This window comes from Leucopleurus acutus (genome assembly GCF_964270905.1).
Source record: "Leucopleurus acutus genome assembly, chromosome: 12".
NCBI classification, from domain to species: domain Eukaryota; kingdom Metazoa; phylum Chordata; class Mammalia; order Artiodactyla; family Delphinidae; genus Leucopleurus; species Leucopleurus acutus.
In genome coordinates, this window is record NC_139154.1 from 27939307 (window position 1) to 27965404 (window position 26098).

Sequence of the window (26098 nt, forward strand, 5' to 3'; positions counted from 1 at the left end):
TGGGAGTCAATACCGTGGCCGTTTTGTATTCCCGAAATACGGGCTTTAGTGCCAAGCATGTCTGTCTTGGTGGAAAAAAATCATGTTTTCGAATTTTCATGCCATTGCATTTGCTGAAATACCCTTTTGAATTTATAGTTCAGTGCAAACATTTTTTTTTTTTTTTTTGCTATAGACTTCATGCTTCTGTAGAACTATCCAGAAAACAAATTGGAAGAATCTCTTTACCTCTTTAGTAACTATTTACTGGACACTAGTCCAGGTGCCTGGGGAGGACACGGAAATAACGACACAAGCCCTGAATCTTAAAATAACTAATAGCATTCTTTATTTGATTTTTTGTATGATCTAGACTATACCTTCATGGAAATTATTATCTGGTTAGATAGATAATATATAAGCATTTAAAGAGATGGTTAAAACCAAAATAACATGTGCTAGCATTTGTTAAGTAATGTCAATACTCTGGACCCCAAATAAAAAGTGTGTTTTCCATGATTTTCCCTAATCTTTGCCGAAACACAGCGGGTAGATATCAGCCATACCTTTTCCCAACTGAAACTGAGACTCAGAGGTTGAGTGTTTTACCAAAACTTAAGAAAAAGCAAACAGAGCTGAGATACAGAACCGGGTTGTCACACCCGAGCTCATCTCTTCCCGCCGCACCAGACATACTCGAGCCTCCAGGGAAGTAGCGGGCGGACACTGGACGGCGCTGGGTCCCCCTCCTGGACCGGCCCCGGGAGGGACAGGGCACGGCTTGCCCTGTGACGAGTGATGAGGGCAGTGGCCCTGGCTCTGCTGGGACGGCGTGGGGACATGGCAGCCCCGTCGGCAGGTTCAGGATCCCGGGCAGGCCTTCGGCGCTGAGGAGGCTGGAGCAGCTCGAGCCCAGCGGCGACCTGGGCTGTTTCAGGCCCTGAGAACTGGGGGCTGCTTGTCATTACAGGGCCGCCCAGCAAGCTGCAGTCGCCACCCCGAGGCGCTGTCCTGTCTCCTGGACGGTGAAGGAGGACAGGGGCGAGCGGAGGGAGAGTGCGGACAGGGTCAGGGGCCAAGCGCCGAGGTGGAGCCAGAACACGGTGGGGTGGGGGGCAGGTGAGGGTCTGGAATCCGTCGGGGTGACCCTGGAGGGTGAAACTGCCGGGAACTTCGAGGCAGAAGCCAGATGGCAGCACGCTGACGTCATGTGTCTTCATAACTTGGGTCCTTTCAAAAAATGTAAAGTAAAAACAAAGCAGGAAGTTTACTCATAGCTGGTAGACTTTGGGCCGTTTTAGAAAGAAGAGGCTGCACAGCCAATACCAGCATCAAACCCCAGGATGTTGGTGCCCTCCCCCGTGGGCCGCCAGACACCCCCTCCACGTGTGGGAGCGGCTGCCACGTGAGAGACATCGAGGCCACTGTCACGGGCGGCGGTGCTGGCCACGGACGAGCTGGTGGCAGAGAATCCAAGGGTGGACGGTGCAGGTCGTCGCTGCGGGCTCTGCAGGGGCCCTGAGGCAAGAGGGCGTCTCCTTGGGGGCCTCGGTGACCCCCGTCTGTGGTCTGCACTGTTCTGGGAGTTACTGCCTCGACCACCACGCCTCTGTGCTCAGGGTGCAGGCTCAGTGGGTCCTCGGCTGCAGCCACAGGGCAGCGGGGACTAGTCACTGGTCATCCCAGCAACCGCTCGCAGGACTGTGACTCAAGGGTGGTGGGTCAGGGGTCGCCCTTGGCTTCCCGCTACACTGGCCTCTCCAACCTGGTGGCTTGTTCCCCCAGAGCAGGAAATGGCCGCAGTCTTGGAAGTGACCCCATGGCTCCGCCGTGTCCTCATCACTGGAAGCCCTTCGCTAAGTCCAGCTCACGTTCTCCAGGCGAAGGAATCGCGTGCAGCCTGGGTGCCAGGGCCTTCCTTGAAGTGTGTGGCCTGGGTGCCAGGGCCTTGCTTGAAAGATGCCAGCGTGGTGGGGGGCAGGAATGAACGAAATGTTCTCTAAAAATCAGAGGTGCAGAGCCCTTGACACCTGGTCGACCGAAAGCCAGGAGAGATGGCTGAGCTAACCCAGGGCAGGTGGGGGCGGGGGGGAGCCCTTGAAGGTGCTGCGGACACCCCAAGGCTGCAGGGACCCCAAGGACCCCCAAGGGGCAGCGTGGCCAGTGCCCTTACTCAGGCCCACACGAGGGCTCTGCTGGGGCTGAAATGCAGCTCCATGCCTGGCCGGGGCCCTGGGATCTTCCGCGAGTCCAGTGAGGTCCCTGTGAGTGACAGCCCGGCTTCAGGGCCAGCCTCGGCAGTGGGGGTGGGCCTTCTCCCTCTAGATCAGGATCTCAAGACGGTCCAGAGGAGTGACTTGACCCCCTCCCGCAAAGGCCAGACTCTGCACCTGGGATGTCATCCTGCACAACCGGCCCCCCGGGGCCTGGAGGCGTCTCTGCTCCTGACTGGTGGCCATCCTGACGGACCGTGTGCTCCCAGGAGATCTGCGTCTTCTGGGGAACCGTCCGGGGAGACCGCGGAGAGGACAGTTTCCCAACACTGCTTCTTCCCAGCCTTTCCTGCTACAAGCCCAGTTAGGGGGTTCCTGTGATACCAAAACCATGGGAAACGTATTAAGTATTCAGACTAGCCTGTTTACTCCGGTGACACAATCAAATCACTAGCAGTCGTACCCAGAATCTGGGGGGTGATTCTCTGGAACGGATTCTAAAACATTTGCCGCTCAGGGGGGTGGGCGTTGTCAGGCCGTGCGATAGAGTGCAGGTCAATTACAGAGCTCGATGTTCTAAATTAATGCCACATGACAGCGTGTTCGGGCCGCTCAACAGACCGCGGCTTTTAAAGGGAGTTGACAAATAGAACTTAAGGGCCTGTTTTCCTTTTGAGAGGCTGTGATGGAATTCGCCAGCTCCCCTGCCATGGGCTGACATGAAAAGATGACTCTGCAGAGTCCAGATTTAACACCCGGTTACGCTCTGGCCCTGGGACTGCAGTGGGTTTAGCTTCTCAGGGGTCCACTACCCCCTCCATCTGGTACCAAGGGACCACGTGAACTGGTTCTGTTCCCTTCAAACTGCTCCCAACAAAGAACCCGGCAGCATCTACAGAAAACCAGGGTTGAACTAAATAACCAATGCTTCTCTCAGTTCAAGAAGCATTTTGGGGTCTGCCGCGTGCTAGGCCTGCTGGACTCTCCACGGACTTGTAGCCAAGCAGGATGAGAACACATGAGGAACGTCACAGGGGGCCTGAGACCCCCTCAGGTTCCAAGGTCCTGAGCTTCCCCCCATGAGCCTTTGATGGTGAGACTTTTTCTGTATGTGCAAGGAAAGGCTTTGCAGGTTGTTAAAGGGATTTCATGCAAAATGATGTAAAACAAGGCGAAGTGAAGAGATGCCATTGGAAGATGCAGACTTAGTGTCTGTGGGGTGCAGAGCCAGAACCCTCTGGGCTGTTAACGCCCTCTGGGACCCTGCGTGGGTGGCCCGAGCCAGTGCCCCCGGGGGCCTCCGTGAGGCGTCCATGGAGGCGGGACAGCCACGTAAAGGCCCGAGCCGAGAGCAGCAACAACTGTGCCAGCCGGAAATGGGGCTGCTGCCTCATTTCTCCTCGTGGGGACCGTCCCGGAGCTCCTAGGCCACGGTCAGCCCTGGCCACACCCCCGACTCAGGGTGGACAGCGCTCTGGCCTTGAACTTAGTGTTTGAGCTCCTCACGAGGTGACGCCTGCACTGAGCCTGGTGCCGCAGGGCGCCCTCGGCTGGGGTCGTGCAGACTTGTGGGTGAACTCCCCCCAGGCTTCCTCATGTGGCCTCTTCCCTGGTGCTGCTTCTCCCGCCCGAGACCCCTCAGCACCTCCTTCTCGCCAGCGTCCACCTTCTCACGGACATGGGCCACATCCCGCCCTGAGAGCGTCCTCAGCCAGGAGCCCCTGGTTCTTCCCCTTCCTGGACGCGGGGCCTTGAGCGTCCGGGCTTCTCGGGAGCAGCAGGGCACTGCGGACGCCCGGCGCAGGTACAGGCACAGGTACGGGTGTAGGTACAGGCGCAGGTACAGGCGCTGGACGGGCGCCCGCCTCCTCCAAGCCTCCCCAGCTAGGTGCTGCAGGAAAGGAACATTATCTACAGGGCCGCCGAGTTTCCCTACAGTTGTTCTACTGCAAGCCATGGCTTACTTGACTGTAAGTGGGATTGTTTCTTCAGAGTTGAACTTGGCAGAAATGCGCTAAAAACGCTAGCTACGCTCCTAAGCCACAGGGCACGCAAACCTTGAAATCAGAAACGTTTCCAAAACCTGCCATTTAACTTTCTAAAAAGCCAAATACAATGACAGTTGTGATTTCCACTTGCCTCGAAGGAGGGTCAGTGGCGGGGGACCTGGCCTGGCCCTGGCGCCTTCCCCGGGCCGGCCCACTGCCCTCAGGCTGAGGCCGCCTGGGCCGGTGAAGGGGTTTGCAGAGACAAGGAAGGGTCCTGCTCCATCTGGGGGACACCCCGGGGCGGCCTGACCTCCTCGGGAGAGGCCCCAGGGAGGCCTGAGGAGGCAGAAGGTCAGGCCGGGGACCCCGAATCTGCTGACAGCCCCGTGCACTCCCGTGGCCCGGACGAGGCGCAGCGGGGCTGCGACTTCAGCCTTGAGACCTGAGAGGAGAGCCCGGCCCTGTTTTCAGCAGTTCCACTGCGGTGTTTGTTCTGCAGAGAAACTAAGACAGTTGCTAAAACTTGAATTATTTCCTGTAATTTCCCTGCAAAATTCTCCACAACTATTGCAGTACAAGTGAGAGCTGTGTGTCAGCTGAGCTGCTTGGAGAAGGGCACCATTCCCCCGGGACGGCCTCAGGGCACAAGCCGCTACGGCATCGTCTCCTCGGGAAGGCGCCCTCCTGCTTCTCTGATGCTTCGCCCTGGAGCCTTGGACACGTGTGTCTCCAGCCAGGACTTGAGAGGAAGTGGATGGGAAAGTTGTAGACGCTTGTCGTCCAGCTGCTGAGGCTCCGAGGCGGCCAGGTGGCGGGATTTGGTGCCTCGCGTGAGAGTGAGGCCGCGGGTGAAGGGCCCACGGGGTGGAGGCAGCATTCCTACGATTTGATGGTGCTCCCAGAGCAGGCCGGTATTTGAAGGGAGATGATCTTAGGGCAGCCGGACCGTCCGAGGAGGGAACTTACCTGTCTGAGGGCAAGCGGCTCCTGAGATGGGGTGCGCCCCTCTTGGGAGGGGCAGCCTCGTGGCGGGGGGCGTCCTTGGTTAGGACAAAGCAGGGAGCCCCGGGCAGGACAGCGGAGGCTTTCGAGGACCAGGGCCTGTGGGCGGGGCCTGGCTGCGGAGGCAGGGATGCCCGGGAGCAGGCCCCGGGGCCCGAGGGGGCGGGGCCAGCGGGGCAGCTCTGCGGGTCCCCCTGAGACCCCGGAGTCCAGCTCTGAGGGCCACATGGCGACGCCCCAGGTGGGGAAGAGGCACCTCATCCAGGTCGGCGGCGGCTCCGCACACGGGCCTTGTTAAACTCCACAAGGTGCGCAGGAGAAACGCTTAGGACGCATCCGTTCCTAACGCCGTGCCCTCTGGCTCAGCGCCAATCTGGCTGGCTTTCTGTCACGCCCTCCCAGAGGTGGCCGTGGGCCCACCGCTGGTGCTGAAGGAGAGGCTGCAGTGGAACGGCCAGGAGCTTCCAGAAACGGCAGGCCGTCTTCAAGGGCTGGGGAGCGCCAGCCGCCTGAGCAATAAATGAAGATGTCTTCTTAAAAGTGCTGATGTTTTCAACAAAGATCGGAAACAAGTAAAAAAACACAGGCAAGCCAATAAGTGAAAAAAGCAAAGACAAGCTAACCTTTCATGTGTTCTCATGGAAAAGCTTTGTCTTCTCCTAAAACTGCAGTTTGGGTTGTTACCTACATCAACTGACATGTAAACTCCGAAGTTCTAGCCCTTTTATTGTGACACAAACAACCAAACCAACCTTTACCTTATTATGGCTTTTGAGTTGAATCTTGGGAAAATTCCAGATCACATCTTCTCTTTTAGGGTTGGTCATAAATCACCTGGCCTGTCACTGTTGTGAAAACTCCTGGGCAACTAAGACGACGGGGTTCTGCAGCCCCAGAGCCCACGACCTCAGCTGCTCATTTGCTAGAACAGTGGGCCGTGGCCTGTGCCCTGGGACCCTCTCCCTGAATTACTGCTCGTTTCACGAAATCACGATTCAGGCTGGGCACCTGGGGAGAGCTGAGGCTTCACAGCTCCCGGGGGCTCCAGGCGATTCTGACGTTGGATGCCCGGCACCCCCGATGGACGTGTCACAGGTACCGTGTGTCCCGGCAGCCCTGTCCTCAGCCTTCACTGGTGCTTCCAATCCACGTAGATTCAATTCCAGTTATTAGCCTTCCTTCTAGGTCATTGTAGAAAATGTAGGGAAAAAATGTTGGCATCTCTAGACTGAGAACTGTGCTTTGAAACATAAACTTAAATGTTAACTGTGGAAACAGAAGCATCCGTTTGCTGGAACACGTTTAAAAGAAACTCGTGGGACCCGGGACTGCCGGCCGTCCTGCCGCTCCCACGTGAGGCCACGTTCTCAGAGGCTCTGTCCCTGCTGTGTCGCGACGACACAGGCATCCAAGGTCGGGCAGAACACGTGTAAACAGCTACCGAGATGGAAGCGCACGGCAGGCTGGTCCCACTTAGGGGCAGAGCGCACGCTCAGAGCTGGACATTCAAGGCCAAAGTCCCCATCTGACGCCCTGGGGCTCTGAGTCCAGCCGTGCTGGACTCAGCGCTGGCCTGTGACCGACACAGGGATTCTGAGGAGAGGGAGGCGGGTCCAGGCTGAGGCGGGCTCCTCCTCTACCTGAGGACGGGGGTCGGGCCCTCGGGCTAGGCAGATGACCAGGACTCCATCAGCTCCCAGCTCACGTCTACCACCGCGGCGCCCCGGGACCAGACAGGCCTGGAGCCCGTGGTTCGCAGCCTCGGGGCCCGGCTGGGTGGTGAAGAGTGAACTTGTTGCTTCCGCATCCCTGAGGGTTACTAGGCGGCAACCACAGGCCCCCCTGCAGCAGCCACAGCACCCCTTTCTTTGGCTCAATCTGTCTGTGGAGCATACTTGAAACTAGAAGACAGTTCACGAGCAAACGTGCTTATTGACTGACTGGGAGGGACGGGGGCTGGGCTGGTGCGGCTGGGCGGTGTCCCCTCGTGTCACAGGAGGGCGAGTTCCTGACCTCCAAACGTCTGCGTGTGCCCGTGTGCACGTGTGCGTGGTCCACGACATAGTCTGGACGCTGTTAACCTAGTTCGCGTGAAGAAAGGGACTCAGAGCCGCTGGTCCCGCTCGGTGCCCTCAGCCCGGGACAGCAGACGTCACACTCCTAGAGGCAAGGCCGCCTGGCCTGGACTCAGCCTCCGGCGGTGACACACTGTGTTAGCGCCCCCTGGGGGTCGCATGTGCAAACACGAGCGGAGGCTGAGAAACGGATTCATAGCGCGGTGGAACCGGCGGAGGTCGGGCTCCGCCTGCGACCTGCCCAGAGAAGCCTCCTGGCCCTGTGGTCACCTGTCCGCGTTCTCCTACTGGGCACCTGGGGAGAGCTGAGGCTTCACAGCTCCCGGAGGCTCCAGGCGATTCTGACGTTGGATAAACCCCCCGTTACCACCAGCCCAGCAAGAGCAGTGCAGGGAGATCTAACACGAGTCGGATGCTTTGGTCCTTACAGCGATCTTAATAAATAAGTAAGGCAGACCCCTTCCCACCGTGCTCTTGTTTCCCAGGGAGTGACGCTGTACGCGTCTAAGCAAACCCCTGGGACCCTGGGAACTCCTCGTGCAGGAGATGGGACCTTACAAAGAGGAGCTACTCCCAGGGCACCTCCGCGGGGCTGAGACTCAGCACGGGAAGCACCCTCCCTGGACCCACGTCACACACACACGACTCCCGAGTTTTTCATGAACACGTTAATCGTTACAATCATGTGCACTAGTGCGTGGAACTCCACAACAATATTCTGTGGCTCCTGTTCTGGAATCTAAGATAATTGTGTATTTTAATTTGCTGTGGAACAGGGGTACACACACACACACACACACACACACACACACACCACTCGGCTGGAGAGACAGGTCCCCTGGTCACTAGCCCAACCTAAGCAGGCGACCAGCCACGAAAGGAAGTGAGTTGATGACTGAGACTGGTTGCTACGCTGCAGAAAAGGGAACAAAATCCCACAAATTTCTACTAAATGTATTTCAAAATTTTAGACCTTTGAATTATATACCAGGTATGTTTTGAGAGATTCTTGGATAAACTTTTATACTGTCAAAATATAAACTGTCTGCATTTACAACTTTTTTCAACTTTGCAACTCTTACTATTAAATGCATGTAACTTTAACACTCAAGTCTGATTTCACATAAGCTGAATTTACTATTTTGGTTTGATAACTATGACATCAGTAACAACCTGCAGAGCGCAATTTAAAGAGCAAAAGGCTTGTCGAGTAACTTCACGGTAACACCTTCTATTTTCTGTGGTTTACACCATTCTCAGCAAGTGAACCCGTCAGGAAGAGACTGTGGCCCTGACACCCCTTCATGGACGCCTGCTGAGACTGTAAGGACGCCGGCAGAAGGTGACAGCCAAGTGACACGCAGTTAGTGCAAAACAGTCACAAACACACTGTCATCTTTACAGTTTTGCTTATTTATTTCATGTAGGTGTTAGCTGATGTGTAAATGTTTTGTGGTCTGTTTCATTTACTTACACAAACTTCCATCAGATGCCCAAACAACGTCACCGGGCATCCTTCTCTGGCTCCAAACCCACCCCCTTTTGCTAAAGCTCTGGGGTGAGAAGGGACCGCAGGAAACCAGGAATGGGGATATGCTTTCCTTCAACGGGCCAGGAGGCCCCCTGTGAACCCCTCCTGTCATGCCCCACACAGCAAGGCTCATACACCCCAAACCCTCTGGGGACAATTCTGGCTTGTAGGATTTCCCCAAGCAGCACAGAGAAATATCTGTTAACAGTGAATTAGCCACTGAATGTGAACTTACCAAAAACAGTTAAAAAATAGTGTTTGTGAAAACAAAACTGTTACAAAATAATTGCCCACACCAGTGAACGAAAAGGCCCATGTCATGTCTTTAGGTTGATATGCCATTAACGCCAAATTTATGCGAAGCTAACAATGCTATTACACTACTATCACACGAAAACTGAGATTCAGTCAGCTAGTCCCATATTAAGACAGCCCAAATAATTATGGACAGGGAAAACGCCCCAGAACCTCCTTGGCCTGTGGGGCCGAGGCCAGGATGTTCCTATCCATGCATTCTGTCCCCTGGGCCCCGGCCTGACCGCACGGCTGGAAGGGACCAGCCATCCCGCCCTCAGCCCCTCCCACCATACCCGCGCTCCCAGGGCACGGCCAGCTCGGCCCTGCTCTCCGAGGAAGTCACTCGGGATGCAGTGGACTCTTCTGAAGCCATGAGACCATTAGACACCCTGAACTGGAAATTTCCAGAAATGCACAATGAGGCATGCTGTCAGGTACAAGAAATTTAAAATCTGACTTCACATGAGATGCTGTTTTTTAAGCCGATTTTTTTTTTTTTTTTTTTTTTTTGCGGTGCACGGGCCTCTCACTGCTGTGGCCTCTCCCGTTGCGGAGCACAGGCTCCGGACGCGCAGGCTCAGCGGCCATGGCTCACGGGCCCAGCCGCTCCGCGGCATGTGGGATCCTCCCAGACCGGGACACAAACCCGTGTCCCCTGCATCGGCAGGCGGACTTTCAACCACTGCGCCACCAGGGAAGCCCCTAAGCCGATTTTTAAAACGTTCAGTACAGAAGTTTAAGACATCAAGGAGGGACTGGAAAAAATTTCAGGTTAAGATCTCCAGTAGATTTATCTAGGAAGTTCTACCTACTCGCTTCTACAACTAATGTCAAAATTCAGGAAATAATTTCTCTACTCAGAGTTTATAACTACCTATAAAACCTTTATATATCTGGATTTCAAGATTTAATTTCATAATCTGTCAAAGTGTCACCTTTTGAGCTTCTAAAGCTTTCATATGAACAAATTTTCTTTTCTTTTTGAAATCGGACGAATGTATTTCACTTATCTTGTTAAAATTATGGTAACTATTCACAAACTATTTTCTTAAACCCAAATCAGGAGCCAACAACGTCCTCTTTACTGAACGCTGTGTGTTTAGACAGGTGCTCTGCTCACCCGTCATCCTCCAGCTGCAGCTCCAGGTGTGACAAGACCACGAGCGTCCTGCACAGACGTTGGTTTACAGAGCAGACATCACAGAGAAATAGTGCACCTGCTCCGATAAACCAACGGCATCATGTCCCAGGACAGCCAAAGGGTAAAAAGAAGGTGGAACACAGGAATACAATCGATATTTGTATTTGCCATAAAAAAATCTGTTAGTTGAAACAGGTGAATGTTGACTGTTTTTACTGGCAACTTTCCTTCCAAAAAACAACTCAAGGGGCTCATCCAGCCACTGCTTCTGTGGATTCCGACCCAGGGCCTCCGAGTGTCGTCACATCTCTAACTGGATGAAAGGGAAGGCAGCCCCTCGTGTTCTGTCCTGTGGCAGCACCACATGGAGAGGGCACCGCTATGCAGATCAGACCAGGGTGACGGATGTGACAGGGGGTGATGGAGGTGACAGGGGTGATGGAGGTGATGGGGGTGACAGGGGTGGTAGAGGTGATAGGAGGTGACGGGGGTGATGGGGGTTGACGGGGTGACGGAGGTAACAGGGGTGATGGAGGTGACAGGAGGTGACGGGCGTGATAGGGGTGATAGAGGTGATGCGAGTTGATGGGGTTAACGAGGTGCCCACGCGTGCATGGCACTGTCCCTCACTCAGTCACCGTCCCCACGTGGACGGATGTCTGGTAGCTCACACGGTCACAGGAGTCCCATGGACGTGTGGCGACGTGCGCGGCTCCGTTTGCTTACAACTTAACTGGAGAGACGGGACCCCCTGCAGGCCCGGCGAGTGCCCTGGTGGACGTGCGGCAAACTCTGTCCTAAAGGCTGGTCTAAGTGCAGTCCAGGAGCGCGCGAGGCCGGATCCGAGGCGTCACTCCTCCTGGGCCTGCCCCTGGCCCTCCTCCTCTGCTGCAGGGCCCTCAGGTCGGTCATCACGGTCAGGGCCTTGCGCACCCACAGGACCTGGAAAGAACCGTGCAGAGATGCGGTCAGAAGTGGACACGGGCCGTGTGAGGAGGACGGAGGCCCGAAGCTCCAGCACACACGTACCACGATGACCAGGGCGTTCAGCAGCACAGGCGCCGAGAACACTATGGAGATGAACATGCCCCGCGAGTCAAAATACTGGTATTTCGAGAACAACCTGTTTCAAGAAAGATTTAAAGATCACGGAGCGTCACAACATGGCGTTCTCGTGATACTCTCTGTCTCAGGAGCCCCTCCACACACGAGGACGAGGTGCGGGCAGAGCCCCGCCTGCACACGATGGCGACCTCAGTCCCTGTACGAGGCGACCCTCCTAACCCCGTGGGGGACGATTCCCAGACCCTCCAGGGGCATTGTGGCCCCCATGCAAGCTCAGGCCGAGCCCCTGGAGAGGGGGACACAGCGTGGCGTCCCTCTCAGTGGCAGCGCAGGACACGAACTTTACGTCACTGACTCAGCAACAGAGTCATCACCCCGGGGCCACAGTGAACAGAGCCCAGCGAGGGGTGGTCAGGATGCGCGTCCTAATTAGAAGCGGAAGAGACAAAGCGGGGGGACGGGTCGTGCGGGGGGGCCGAGGGTGGGCTCCTGACCCAATGACAGGGGTCTGAAGCCGCCGGGAGGGCGCGGCGGCCGGGGCGTGGCTGTCACTCTGCTCTGAGACCTGTGCGGGCAGGGTGCCAAAGGCAGACCTGGGAGGCAGCGTGCTGATCGGGCCACGTCGTCCCCCGGGTTGCGGGGACACAGGGACGGCAGCGCTCCCCTGCCGACTCGTTCCAGCCTCCCGAGGGTTCCTGCCTGACCTGCGAGCACCCCGTCCTGAGAAGCCAGAAGGAGAAGTTGCGGGCCCCGAGGGAGCAGAAGGCCTGGGGCGGTTCTGGAAGGGGGGCCCAGGGGAAGGGTCGACGTTATGGGGCTCACTGGACATGGAGTGGGTTGCCCAGGTGTGTGAGCAGGAAAGGACACGCAGGCGAGGACAGAATGGCCGGTGTCCCGGAAACCAGGCACCAGCGTTTTCAGGACCAAGTAAATCGTGGGTGGATCTCGGGCTCCCCGTCACGGACAAGAGCGCTTCTGTTCGGGGGGCCTCCAGGGCCGACGGTGACCACCGTCCAAGGCTCATCGTGAAGGAGGCTGGGACGTGGACGGGGCTGGGGCTGCTTTATAAGCGAGAGCGGGGGGCTTCCTGGGTGTGTTCTGCTGCTGACGGGGACGGTCTCACACAAGGTCCACGTGCCCGGGGCCGTTCACCTCCAGTTCATTGCCGCCACTTCATTGATGTACTCCGCGCAGTAGACTAAGGTCACTGAGAAGAAAGCAAGCCCACGTGAGAAGTCAGGGGACCAGTCCACCGCCACAGCCTTATACATCCTTCACAACATGCTACGTAACAGAAACGTAACAGAACAATGCCACGTTGGATGAGACGTAACTCCTACTTCACATTACACAGAAAGGAAACCCGAGGTGACACACGAGTCTGGTGGTCTCGGTCAGACCAGGCCAGCCCTCAGCGGAGCAGCGCCACGACCAAGCTTCCTGCCCCGACACCACAGTGGCCGCACTGGGCCATCTGCCGACCTCCCTGCCCCGCAGGTCACACATCGGGTGCAAGGCCGGCAGTGGAACCCGAGGGCCCTGAGACCAGAGCTGAAGGCCACCTGCCTGCACCCTCTGGCTGCCTGGAGCCCCCAGTGGTGCTGGCGGCAAAGACACGGAGGGAGCACCGACCCGAGGGGACAGGAGCCGAGGACAGCCCCGTCGGCCCTCGCAGTCCCACCCGGAGTGCGGGGAGCCCCGCCCAGGGCGGGAGGACCGCAGGCTGGCCCAGCACCAGGAGCTGCTCAGGGCCTGGATGGGGCTGGCGGAGGGGAGGATGGCCGCCAGGAACCTCAGCCTTGTAAACTGTGCAAACCCCGGTTCCTGGGGTGAAATGGGGGAGAGCAATCCTTGACTCCTCCCTCGACGACTGGACCCTGAGGCGCACATCAAGGAAGCCAAAGAAAGGAGACGGGAGAGGAGAAGAGAGGCCTGAGCACAGGGGGGGCCACCTCCCCAGAGGGCAACGGGATGCATCCACCATGCACCCCACTCAGGAGCTGGGGGCGCAGTGAACCAGTCTGTGTTTCGTTTGTAAGACTGCAGCAAATAACATGCAAGTCTTCTGTGGGTGTGAGAATCAAATGGGCCATCAGACGTGTAAACGCGCTTAGACCAGCATCTATCATCCCCACGCTAAAACAGTCACCCTCTGTTCGTCCTTGAAAACAACAAACCCACACGCAGCGCCCAGGTTCACAAAGCTTTTCAAGTCTGTGGGCTCCTTGCACGAGGCTCTGCGGATGACGCCACCACCTTTCCTGTGCTTCCTGCCTCGGGGCCTTTGCACACATTATTCCCAGGGCTTGCAGTGTCCCTTCCGGCCCTCGAACGCCTGCTGCCTGGCTGGTTCCCCCGCATCCTTCCCCCCTCGGCTTAAATGTCAGGGCAGTGACTTAAGTCCGGCCCCTCCCAGGGTTTCACGGTGCTCCCGCCTTTCCTGCCATGATGCTCAGCAGGGCTGTGGCTACTCAGTGGACGCCGGGGACCCCCAGCCCTACGAGGCTCCGGAGCCCGTCTGTCCTGTCCGCCCCTCGCGGTCCTTCCTAGGGCTCCCACGTAAGGAAGTGAAGTGACAGCCACCCCTGACCGCCGGGACCGTTTCCGGTGCAGGCTTGCTGCCTCGCGCCTGTCCTAAGACGACCTCTTGTTTGGACTTCCCACCTTGCACAAGGCCAACTGAAAAATCACATTTAAGGTGAGTTTTTGGACTTTGTTAAACTACCAAGCAAGATCTTCAGCATCTTCCCAACGTCCACAAGACGAAGAGCCCAGCATAGCCTCTGAGGCCCTGGCCCACCTTTCCTGGCTGAACATACTTCTAACTAGTCGGCATCAGAACGTGGTTTCTCTGACACCTGACGTCGCCCCTGTGCTCTCACCGGCTGCCTCCGCCCCAGATGCCAGGCCTGGGCCCGACATCTGCTCCTCACCCTAGAAAGAGATTGTACTCACCCTTATACCCCCTACCATGACTTGACCTTCTCTGTGAAACCTTTCTCAACGACTCCCCACAGCTCTGCGTCTTCTCTAAACCCTGTAGACCTTACCTTCAAAACTGACTCAGGCAATGTTATTTTTGCACCACAGCGCTCTCCTTCCTGGTTTGCACTCCCTCCCAGAGCAGGCAGGGCAGCTGAGCCCCCAGAGAAGCCTCTTGTACAGAGTCGGCGTTTCAGCAAACCCAGCTCTCGTTTGTGTAACTGGTATTCAGCGCCCTCCCAGGAACACAACACGTGCTTGAGACGCCTTTGAAATCCAATATCCAAAACGTACCTTATCTTTATAGTACCCACAAGCGATCAAAGCAGAACACAAGGCAGGAGAGTTGGGAGGCCTTACAAATATATTCACATATCACTGAGGCTACAGAGAGAACAGGCACCCGCGCTGCCGCAGCGCACAGCGATCCGAGCCGCAGAACTGTACTCACCCAGGCACAGGAAGTGCCCCACCTGCAGCTTGTACCTCCGCGATGAGAAGCAAGTGAGCAGCAGGCAGAGCACGTGGAAGGCAGCCAGCCCCACGAGCCAGGGCTCCGTCCAGTCCGTCTGCTGGAGGACACACAGCAGGACCTCGTCAGGGCCCACGTGCACTGGACCAGGCTTCACACCGCCTCTCCTCTGAGCCCGTCCCGAGCGCCCGCCAAGCCTCACGGGACACGGGGAGGGGAGGGGGAGCAGGGACCCCCGCTGCACCCACGTCCAGGGACTGTCACCCGGCCGTGCCTGGCTGTCCCTCCACACAGGACTGAAGGCTTTCCTACTTGTCGAACAGAACTGCGCTTCAAGCTGGGAGAACCTAAAGACCCGCCCCCACGGGGAGATGAGAAAGCGGTGCCTGGCCGCACTCGGTCGCCCCCAGAGGCAAAGCTACCAGTTCCTCCGAGCAGTGATTAAAGCCTCAGAAACCTGGGCCACCCAAACTGGCAAGATGTGGTTTTCTCCCGCCCTCCAGACAGTGCTGCGACCGCACGTCCGCTCAACTCTAGAGGTGGGCTCGTCCGCACCCCTGAACTCGGACCCCCTCCTTGGGGCTCAGGTCCCCCGGGGGCACGGGTGCTGGGGGAGCGGCCCGCGCCCTGCCACTCTGCCCACAGCGGGTCCACGCCACCCGGACCCCCCATCCCAGCCCAGGACGGCCCACCTCCCCGCTCCTCGCCGCCACGAGGCCCCAGCTCTCCCCGCAAACCCCCGACCCCCGACCGCCCCGCACCTCAGCATCCCGCCAGCCCGAAGGTCCTCCAATCTCGTCCCGCCCCGACGCCCCGGCCCCACCGCCACGCCACGCCGCGCCCACCCAGGTACAGGCCCCGCCCCTGCACCCCCCACCCACGCCTCCCGTCCGGCGCCGCCGGCGTCCCCGGCGGAGGCTGGGAAATTTGGAGAGGCCCCAGCCGACAGCGACCGAACTGACGGCCAACGAGGCAACGACTCACCGTGATCACGGCGGGGATGCTGACGGGGAACTTGCTGACTGAGAATGCAGACGGCATCGCCTCCGGAAAGGCCCTGCCTCACCACCACCTTTTCGTCTTCCCCGCCCCGCCCGGATAGGTCAAGAAGTCCTCTGGTGTCCTCTCGCGTTATCTCCACTTATCGCGATGCCTGCTGTATCCGGAAGCGGCAGGCAACCTGCCATCTCGCGATATCTCCAGTTCCCGGTACCAGGTTCAAATCTCGCGAGATTCCGTGGTGCTAAAATAAATATAAGGGAATTACGAGTAGCTTCCAGCGTTGTTTTTCCCCCACGAGCTGCTGCGAGAGGGACATTTTAGTTCTTCCTATGTGGCGGGCTCTCATAAATGGCAGCTCGGAGGACTGGGGGCTAGTGGGCGTCCCCGCCTCCTCCCCGCGCAACGCCTAGGGCTGGGGGCGTGGGGGTATCGCTCAGGAGAGTGACCTGGACCCCTAGGAACATAGGGGAGAGTGACCTGGATCCCGGGGACAGAAAGGGACAGTGTCCTGGACTCGGGCGGGGGACAGAGAGGGAATTGACCTGGACACTGGGGAAAGCGGGGGACAGTGACCTGGACTCCGGGAGACAGAAGGGGACAGTGACCTGGACCCCAGAGAGAGAGGGGCACAGTGCCCTGCACGGAGGGGGACAGTGACCCGGACGTCGGTGGATGGAGTGGGACAGAGGGGACAGTGCCCCTGCCCCTCTGAGAAATCAGGGTCTCCAGATGCTCACTCTACCGTCAGCTCCAGAAGTGGGTGCTGATTGCTTCTAGCTCACATGGACCTTAAAAACAAAACGGCCAGTAGTTTTACCAGCTAAATGGCTTTGTTCCGGAATAGAAAGGAATTGCAGCTTGGGACATATAATCTAAGGCAAAACCACAGGCAAGTTGGGCAAACAAAGGACAGGAGCGTGTCATTTTATAAAGAAAAAGGGGGAAGTGGAAAGAGCTGCTTTGAAGGAAAGTCCATTGGAGGAAAGGGAGAGTGAAGGGTGCTGAGGGGTTCCTATTGGCTGGGCAGTGGTGGTTTCTCATTGGATGAGTGGTGGCAGTCTCTCATTGGCTGGGCTGTTGCCAGGCGGGGAGAAAATCTTCCCTCCCCTGCCGGTCTCAAGTAAGGACGTTCCTTCTGGTGGGTCTGCAGAGGGCCGGAGTGGTACCTGCCTGAGCGTATCCCCTTCTGCTTCCCGTTTCCATCTTAAATGAGGTTCCCTTTATTTTCACACTAATCAGGGAATCCTGAATTCTCTGTTGATTCAAGACACAGAATTAATGGAATCAATACTTGGCATCCTGCCCTGTGTCTGCAGACTAACAGGGAAGCCCCTGGCTCGCAGGCACTCAGTCAGGTGAAGAGACGGACCCCGTTCTCTGGGTGGACCTGGGGGAGGGTGTGAGGAAAAGGACTGCAGCCTGTCGCCACCTTGAGGGTACTTGGCACCTGCAGAGCGGCAGGGGGGAGGGAGAAAGTGAGCTCTTGGCAGGTGGCCTCCCTGACTGGGGGAATCAAGCCAGGATTGAACCCAAACATGTGAGCCAGGCTGCACCAGGGTTTCTCTTCTTTGCTGCCTGAGGAGCTTTCCAGAAACTCCATACTTGGCAAGTCCGGCTTCCAGGGTGGGGAGGTCTCTATGGCGGCCGCCACCCATCGCGCCCCCGCCCTGCCCATCCCTCGCTGGATAAGACGGCTCTGTCCTCCTGGCCTCACTCTCCCACAGTCCAGTCTTTACACCGCAGACACAGCCAGCTTTAAAAACATAAATTAGGTAAAGTTGTTTGCAACAAATGCATTTTCATATATTCATAGTTGTTGAATTGAGAGGTTTTAATTTATACCGTTTAATTTTAGGTGGAGAAATACTTTTCTTCTGAGAATTATGGAATAGCCAAATCTGTTATTTATGACTCTTTTTTTCACAGATTGCCTTTACAAAATTATAGTCATTTAGAAATGTGCTTGTGAAAAGTCCGTAATTATGGATAATAAAAGCTTTATAGATAAAATACAACAAATTAATATCTCATCTTCAATTTATATTTTCACTATTCTGTTAGTGTCTCCTGACCTCAGGGCTCTTGGAGGAGTTTGTAACTACATGGATTACAGGGCACATTGCCATGTGCTGTTTCCATTGATTTATGTTTCTGTCTCAGACATAGGAGACAATGTGTTTATTGACCTTTGTCAAACTCACAACATTTTGTGCATTGCCTGGACATACTGAGAATTTTTTAAATGGAAGTTGAGGGTTTAAATCATGTGTCACAATTGTACCTTCATGTGTCACAATTGGGGCTGCCGGGCTGGGGACTCCTCGGGCCGGCTGTGGACTCAGGTCAGCCGTGGGCTCCTAGGTGGGGCAAGCAGGTGTTTCGACTGTGATGGTTTGCAGACCTGGGCTCAGCCAGGTGGGCTTTGGCCTTTGCATGTGTCACTGATGTGGGTGTACAAAGGCAGGGACTGGGGTAGATGCCATCAGATCAGAGACACCCAACGAGGGCTCGATTTTATACACGTCTTAGAGTCGTTGTAACCAGAAAACCGTTTGCTTTGGCCTTTGCAAGGCGGCTCCAGCTGTAAAGGGGGGTTTCTGGCCCAGCAAATCGTGCCCTCCGCCATTCTGCAGGAAGGGCCAAGGGGTGAAGCCGGGAAGCCCTGGACCGTCCAGCAGCATACGAGTCACACCTCACACCCCAGGGCGCCTCCAGACTGAACCTGGACGGGGGGCGTCTCCAAGGCCCAACCTGCTGCATAGCCAGCACTGTGTTCTTCCCTGTGGCTGCGCTGACGGAACACCCGACAGGGGGCTTAAAACAGCAGGAGACAGCCCCTCTCAGTCTGGAGGCCGGAGGTCCAAAGCCCCAGGGGCAGTGGGGCCAAACTCCCTCTGAAGGAGGGGTGCAAGGTCCCTGCTGCCTTTTGCAGCTTCCCACGGAGGGTGGCAAGCCCTACCTTCCACTGTCACACGCGCCTCCACCTTCTCTTCTCATCAGGGCACCGGTCACTGAGTCAGGTCCCTCCTCCAGTAGAGCCTCATCCTAGCTTGATCACATCTGCAAAGACCCTGTTTCCAACAGGCTCCCATTCACGGGCACTAGAGCTTGAACATATCTTTGGGGGACGCAGTTAACCCACAGCCTGTGTAACAGATAACTCTGCCACACCCAAGGGTGCCTGCTCCGGAAATGGACACAGCAAGTGGGAAGAAGGGGTTCTGAACACGGTGGATGGGAAAAAAAGAAGGAAACCTCAGGAGGAGCGGACACAGCAAGTGGGAGGAAGGGGTTCTGAACACGGTGGATGGGAAAAAAAGAAGGAAACCTCAGGAGGAGCGGACACAGCAAGTGGGAGGAAGGGGTTCTGAACACGGTGGATGGGAAAAGAAGAAGGAAACCTCAGGGGGAGCTCAGCTTTGTAGGTTTCAATTGCCACTATCTTAGGGAGGGAGTAATATATGTCCTCCCCTCCCCGAGGATATGATACCTGTGTTACGGAACTCAGGTCCAGCTGCCTGCTGCTCAAAACTCAGTATTCAAAAGGTAAGTTTGGTGGAAATGGGAAACATTGCTTTTAATCAGAAAGCCAGCAATCTGGGGAGAAGGTGGACTGGGTATCCCCAAAACCAACCCCAAAGATTCTGCCCGGCCATGCAAGCTTTTAAAGGGAGAGAGGGGACGTAATCTCAGTTAAATCGTGGAGGAAGGAGATCAGACTCATCGCAATCCCCCACTGTGTGCAGGCTGTCGACTCCGTGGCTCTTTCTTTAGTTGCTGTCTTGGTCACAGTTTGTTCACAAGATTCCTGAGAGGGGAAGCTGGGGAAAGATCTGGTCATCTGTTAATTACTTATTCTTCATCTTTACTTCCTTGATCTACGGAAGGAAACAAGATTAGGCAAGGCTTTGTGTGACCAAGAGATTTGAAAGGTGTGCTTGGGTCAGAGTCAAGCAGAGCATGGGGGTGGCTGGTCTAAGTTTAGTGACAAGACAGAAGGGGCCTCCTGCAGAGAGCTCGTTCCTGCCGAAAGCTGCTGACACCTGCATCATCTCACAACTGCCCTCCTTCTGGGGCCTCTTAATTGACTTCAGTCCCGCTTCACAGGCCACAGGCTTCCTCATCTGAAAGAGGTTGACAGGATGGGGTGTAGCTGACCGCTCCAGAAGCAGAAACCTCTATGTCGACCTATTACTTAAATGCTCCTAAGCCACTGAGGGGATGGACGTTATGGATTCACTCTGCAGTGAGGAAACTGAGACTCGGGGAAGTAAATACACTGCCTAGCGTGACAGCCAGGGAGACAGTCCGGATCCGGGGGAGACTCAGATGATTCCAGAGGCTATTACTCTTCCCCATCGGCCTCCTCCCAAATGGTCCCCTCTGATTAGAAAACGCTTCTTTGCACAGGAGACAGCTCTTCCCCAGAGTAGCAAACCGTTGGCTTAATGCCTGATTCTCTTCGCAAGTACAGCCTCGTCTGAGAATGCAACTCTCCAACAATTCTGCAGACCAACAACCTGCCTTTCTTGAGCTGACGTTCGGGTCTTAGGTCAGGTTCAGCTCTCCTCTAAGGCAAAGCTGGAGTTGTGGGATGAGGGCCAGAAATGCTGTGACTGTTAAACCATCTGTCCAGGTGAGGATTTGGACGGAAGACGGAGCTGTTTGAGAATGAGTCTGCCACCCTGCAGTGACTGCTCTCAACTCTGATGTTGGATGTTTATACTCAGTATTTACTACCCTGACCTGTCAGGGAGACGGGCTGGAGAAATCAACGACTTCAAAGGCAGTTTTTCTCCTCGCTAACGATGGCTTCTTACACTAGGGCATAAAGAGCAGGGTTCTCGGCTTCCTGCCAACGTCGGCTCCAGGGCAGTGTCGCTGGAGAAGGGCCGAGTTAGAGTAGCTGACTGTGTCTAACGCAGGGCAAGCCAGATGCCTTAGCAGCCGCTGTTCACTCCTCCTGTTCCCATGACAACCCGCCCCGGGAAGTGACCGGGTCAGCTCTCTGGGCTCCTGTCCCCTCAGGGAGCTCGCTGCCTTCACAGCAGCCACCGGTGAGTCCCTCTAAGAGTCCAGAGCCAGTGGAGAAGGCGTTGTGGGTGTCGACTGAAAAATAATGCACAACCTAAAAGTTGAGGATGATGTTTATTTGGCGGACAAAACTGAGGACTTAAGCCCAGGACGCAGCCTGTCAGTAGCGCTGAGGGACCGCTGTGAAGAGGTCGGGGAGGAACCAGGATCCACAGGGGTTTTTGCCACAGAGACCAGGCAGTCGGAACATCAAAGATGACTGTTCATTAAAGAAAGCCAGACATCTCAGGTCAATGAATTCAGCCCTTTTCTATGCATGGGAAGAGGCAAGAGTCTGGGCTCACCGGAATCGTTCCTTTGATCCGCACCTCAGCTACCTGGGGCCAGTGTCCTGTGCTTTCCCATCCTGAGTGCCCTCAGGGGGCCCCCGTCTTCAGGGAGTGACTGCAGGGGCTGAGGGCGTGGCAGTGGGCATCCTCAGAGCTCACCGTCCGGCAGCTGGAGCGGTGGATGGCTTGACGGCTGCAGCATCGTTTGTTTACTGATATGGCAGCAACATTATTCATTCACGTGGGCTTTCCTGTGCTGGCCGTGGGGTTTATCATCTCACTTATTTTTAAGACATTTGAGACAAGTAAGATATCATTTTAAATGCAGTTGTTAAACACAAGGAAATTTCCACCTCTGCTTCAAGCAATCATTGGCTCATTTTTACCCAATTAATGGGCCAAAGACATTCTGTTGAGTATCTCTCACCTTATTCATTTAGGGGCAACTGCTATTGTCCTGGTGCCACAGAAGGTCAAAAGCCCCAAGGCATGAGGTGCAGCCAGGAAAAGCCTGCTTGTGAAGCAAGCAGAAGCCAGCAGGTGGTCACTTCTGGGCTTTCAATATGCAGATAAGCCTTCGGGAGTCCTTGAACGCTAGGGCCGGCGCTCTGCCACGAAGATTGGTGTTGGGAGGTTTGCGGGCTCCTGCACTATGGAGGCGGCAGGGTTCCCCAAATATTACACCCTTCTTACTGGTGTAAAATGACAGCGTGACACGTGGTGATCAGTTCACACTGACGTCTCCTGGGACATTTAGAGAGGCTGAAGATAGCCTTCACGTGGGACATCTTAACCCGTCTGTGAGAGCTGCCAGATGATTTTCTGCATAACATTCTGCGTGGGCTGCCGTAACAAAATACCACGGAGCAGATGGGTTAAAGGACAGAAATTCACTCTTACAATCCTGGAGGCTGGAAGTCTGAGGTCAGGGTGTCCACAAGTTGGTTTCCTCCGAGGCCTCTCTGCTTGGCTTGGAGACCCCCGTCTCCTCCCTGTGTCCTCACCTGGTCATCCCTCGGTGCCTGTCTGCGTCCCAATCTCCTCTTCTTTTAAGGGCTTCAGCCATGTTGGACTACAGCCCTCCCATGTAATCTCATTTTACCTTAAGTAAAGGCCACATTTCCAAATATCATCACATTCTGAGGTTCTGGGGGTGGGACCCCAACACATGAATTTTGGGCAGGCACAACTCAGCCCATAACAGCTCCCGGGGGATCATTCAGTGCAGAGAGAGATCTTTCATGTCCTCTAATGTGATAAAGCACTGGGAACAGTGGAATGAAAATGGACTTTAGATCAAAGGAAACGATTTGAATGTGAATTTCCCCTTGTTGGCTGCAGGACCTTGCGACTATTAGTTTTTAATTATCTGAGCACTAGTTTACTCCTGTGTGAATGAGCACACGAAGGCCTTTCTGATGTAATTTTTTGTGGACGGTAATGATACGCCTTCACTGCCTTGCACTGTGCCGAATAATGCCTATTGCTATTTCTATACTGTTTTATCCCAACTATCCCCAGGGCATCTTCTTTTCAAATTTCTTTTAATGCATAAGATGGATATTCTCTCTGTTTCCAGCTCTTTTCTGCACATGGGGGAAGCCGTGCAGATGGAGGTGAAGGGAGATACATCAGGTACTCTCGTCATGACAGTGCCGTTTCTTTTATTTTGGGGACGGTGTTGTTCTAAATAGAACATTGTATTTTATTTGCTTCTTTGAATTCCATTGCACATTGAATACTGCATCTTGGAAGAGGTTTAAAGGTCTGAGACTCTACAGCCAGTTCGTATCCAATCACTGTCACTCTGTAATTCAAATTATTGCTTCTAATGCAAATATTCCTGCATTCATTAAACATAAAGTGCTTACACAGATATTCTATTCTGAAGCTGGAGATCTAGGCTGCCCAATAAACAGGTCTGTTATTGAAGATGTGAGCAGCGTTCAGCTTTGCTTCCTTGATTTTTTAACTTGCCAGGTTCGTGTTTCTCTTTGTCCTAAATTGCCTCCAGTCTATTGGAGAATATGGGGCGTGCAGTTACTCCTCGGAAGGAGGAGGCGCTTCTGGCCAGTGGCAGGAGGCAGGTGTGAGCTGGGCTCTTGCCAAACCCTTTTCTCTTCTTCCTGGGCACCAAGCTTATCCCCGCCTCCACGCGGTCAATGGCAGCGTTAACAAGGACTTTAACCCAAAAAGGGAAAGGGAGTGATCGATTGAAGGTCAAACTGGGTGTGCACAAACCTTGGGAAGAGGGCTGCACCTTCTGGTTGTGTGTCTGTCACTTGGCGACACCTGGCATCCGTGTTGGGGTCTGTCTGGGTTCCCAGAGTCCCTTCCCGGCCCCTTCGGTTGTCCTGAGTCACCCTCTCCTCCAGCTTCAGCTCATGGTAATTCCACAGCTCTGCAAAGGAGGGGAGAGAGTGCTTGGGGGTCAGCAGGAGTCAGCAGCTGGAGGCCCCGCTCGGGGAGTCCTCCTTACACCCGACTTCCGGGCCGTGTTAGTGGCTTGCAGGTCGCTATATTCGTGCGTGATCATTGTATCTTTTCTTCAGTTATTGCTTTGAAATCATGCAGCTTCCAAGAAGCATGACATTTTTGTTATCGCAAACTTTGTGATTAGAGCTGCTGAGTTTCAATAATATCTGAAGGAATATCATAAGAAGATGAATGCAGTACCTAATCTAGAATACAAATTTACAGTGAACACAAATGATAGTTTGTTTTGAATCACAGAACTCCCTCCACACACAAATCCAAATGTAATTCTGCATAGTATGTCTCTGGATTGTTGGTTGTGACCTGGATGGAAGGATTAATTAATAATATGGTGATGACGCACTTTCTCCTTTGACAGCAGAGTGAATTCAACTATTGAGAAGCAGGAAAAATTGACAACATACTTTGATGGGTTGGTCATTTAACTAAAAGCCAACTGGCTACATCTTTTCCTTTTCGACAAAAATCAAGGTTTCTGAAGCTGCTATCCATGGGGGCCTCAGTAGATCCATGAAGCTCTGGAAATCACCAAGTTTCTGCTTCAGTCTGTTTACAGGTAATTTTTCTGCAGAAAATGTCTAAATCCTTAGTTAAATTCTCAAAGAGTCCATGGAGAAAATCCAGTCCATTTTCTGGTTCCCAGAGCTTACATATCCTGGACTTGTCTGCTCTGTTGTTTCCCCTACGATGCATCTCCTAGTGTGATGTGAGCTGGAGCCTTTCCCGGGGGCACACATCCCTCCACACTCATAAAACAGCTGAAGTGTAAATGAGGAATGAGATGAAAAGGTCAGCCCGCTCAAGGCGAAGCAGAGCGCCACGCGTCTTGGCAGCTAGAATCACCGCTAGGCGTTCGACCATCCCCAGTGAGAGACAGCCAGGGCCACCCTCCTGGCTGGAAAGTCCTGGCTCACACATTTCCTCATAAGATTATCAACAGCACCCCCTTTTGAGTGCAGAACTGTCCGGTTTGGGATGATAATTATACAGTCACTCTATTACTGGGAACATGATCGGATCAGCGAATCCAACATTGCTTTACCGTTTTGCTGTAAATGAGTTATTTTGTCAGAAGTGATGTTTTATGTGAAACTGTGAACGGTGGATGAAGTGGTCAAGACGTCCAGAGTTGGCATCAGTGGAAGAAGCACCGTGAGCCCCGGGCACCCAGTTTGAGGGGATTTTCGTGCGGCTGACCGTTGGGGGTCTGTCACCTGTCTGCTTCCTGTGAACATGCGAGTCGTAACTGCACGGGCAGATCACAAAGGGGAAAGGGAGTGGCCATGGTGACCGTCCACTGGCTGGAGGGACGGTGCTGACTGAAATTCCCATGTCCTCTGACACGGAGGCTTCTCTGCCGAAGGGACTGCCTGGCATGTCAGCCTATCCTTTACGGACCAAGGTAAATCTTCCTCAAACTTCACCTTCACCAATCCTCCATTTATTCTTCAAATCTCTGTGCATCTGACACAGGACGCGCTTGAAAATCCAGGTCCACCTCTGCCTACAGCCGTCTCTCCTGTGAATGCCCCGTTTAGGCAGAATCCCCTTGCTGTCCCCATGGAAGAAGCAGCAATAGGGTAACGGATTTTCAGCCCTACCAGGGGTCAGCTGTGTCAGCAGATAGAGGGCTTTGGAAATGAGGACTGTGGGGAAACGCATCGCATGCATTCAGACACTGACTTCGTTCCACAGAAAATCTGCCGGTGGTGCTTAGAAGTCTCTTCCTTTCCTGCAACTATTACTAAGTGATGCTTCCTTATCACGTGCCCACGGGCTACGTCCTGTCGTTAAAAAGACATGGAATCTTGCTACTGTCTGTTCCCTTCACTGCTTTCGTGGTCTTTGAATTAGATGCACTGAGTCAGTTAATATTTCAGTACAAGGATAGAATTAAAAGAGAAAGGCCAGGTTACTTTGCTTGCAAAGGTGTCGTTCCATGTCTGCTCTGTTCTGGGCTGAAAGATGTGTCGTTCTCCCTGGAGACAAGTCTCAAAAAATAAGCAAAACAAAACGCTCGCATGAAAAGTCACCGTCTATAAATCTACTCCAAATCATGTGTGATAGTTTGATGTTTTAAGCAGTGTTATTGTTAAATGATCTTTTTATCAATCATCTATTATCTTCCAGTGGCTGCCATAGAGAATGCTTTTGCTTTTTTATCGTGTGATATTTTATTTAGAGGATATTGAATGTAAGTGAGTGTTAATACTCACCTTTTCCAAGAGAGTCTGAAACTGAGCAGTTCAGACCTGAGAAGGTTAGAGACTTTCTTTCTCTTGATTTTAAAATTCCTCTGTCCCATATGACTTACAAGAGCATATTTTTATTTTCTTTATCCTCTATAAATTTACACTGAACTCAATTTCATCATTTTGAGTGAAGCCTATCCTAATACTACCTCCTGCACACAGCCACAGAGAGTATTTATTTAAAAAAGGATGTATTAAACCGTTTTATGGAAGCTTTACCTGCAACAATAGCCTGAAGTC

General features: G+C 54.4%; 1 protein-coding gene across 1 annotated transcript; it reads right to left on the reverse strand.

The window, feature by feature from the left end:
- Nucleotides 1-10770: 10770 nt before the first annotated feature.
- Nucleotides 10771-15835, reverse strand: TMEM18 (transmembrane protein 18). Its single transcript, XM_082851264.1, has 5 exons — nt 15730-15835; nt 14725-14845; nt 12444-12498; nt 11256-11349; nt 10771-11168 (listed from the first exon to the last, which is right to left on the reverse strand). Exons 1-5 carry the CDS (start codon nt 15784-15786, stop codon nt 10956-10958), a joined length of 540 nt encoding a protein of 179 aa, XP_082707390.1. The 5' UTR covers nt 15787-15835; the 3' UTR covers nt 10771-10955.
- Nucleotides 15836-26098: the final 10263 nt, after the last annotated feature.

What these genes read in the sequence shown, in the direction of transcription:
- TMEM18 (XM_082851264.1), bottom strand. Translation starts at nt 15,786, where the DNA reads ATGCCGTCTGCATTCTCAGTCAGCAAGTTCCCCGTCAGCATCCCCGCC. An exon ending in GTGGCGGCAATGAACTGGAG is followed by an intron (nt 11,350 to 12,443) that starts GTGAACGGCCCC and finishes TTCTTGAAACAG; the next exon opens with GTTGTTCTCGAAATACCAGT. An exon ending in TGAACGCCCTGGTCATCGTG is followed by an intron (nt 11,169 to 11,255) that starts GTACGTGTGTGC and finishes GGTTCTTTCCAG; the next exon opens with GTCCTGTGGGTGCGCAAGGC.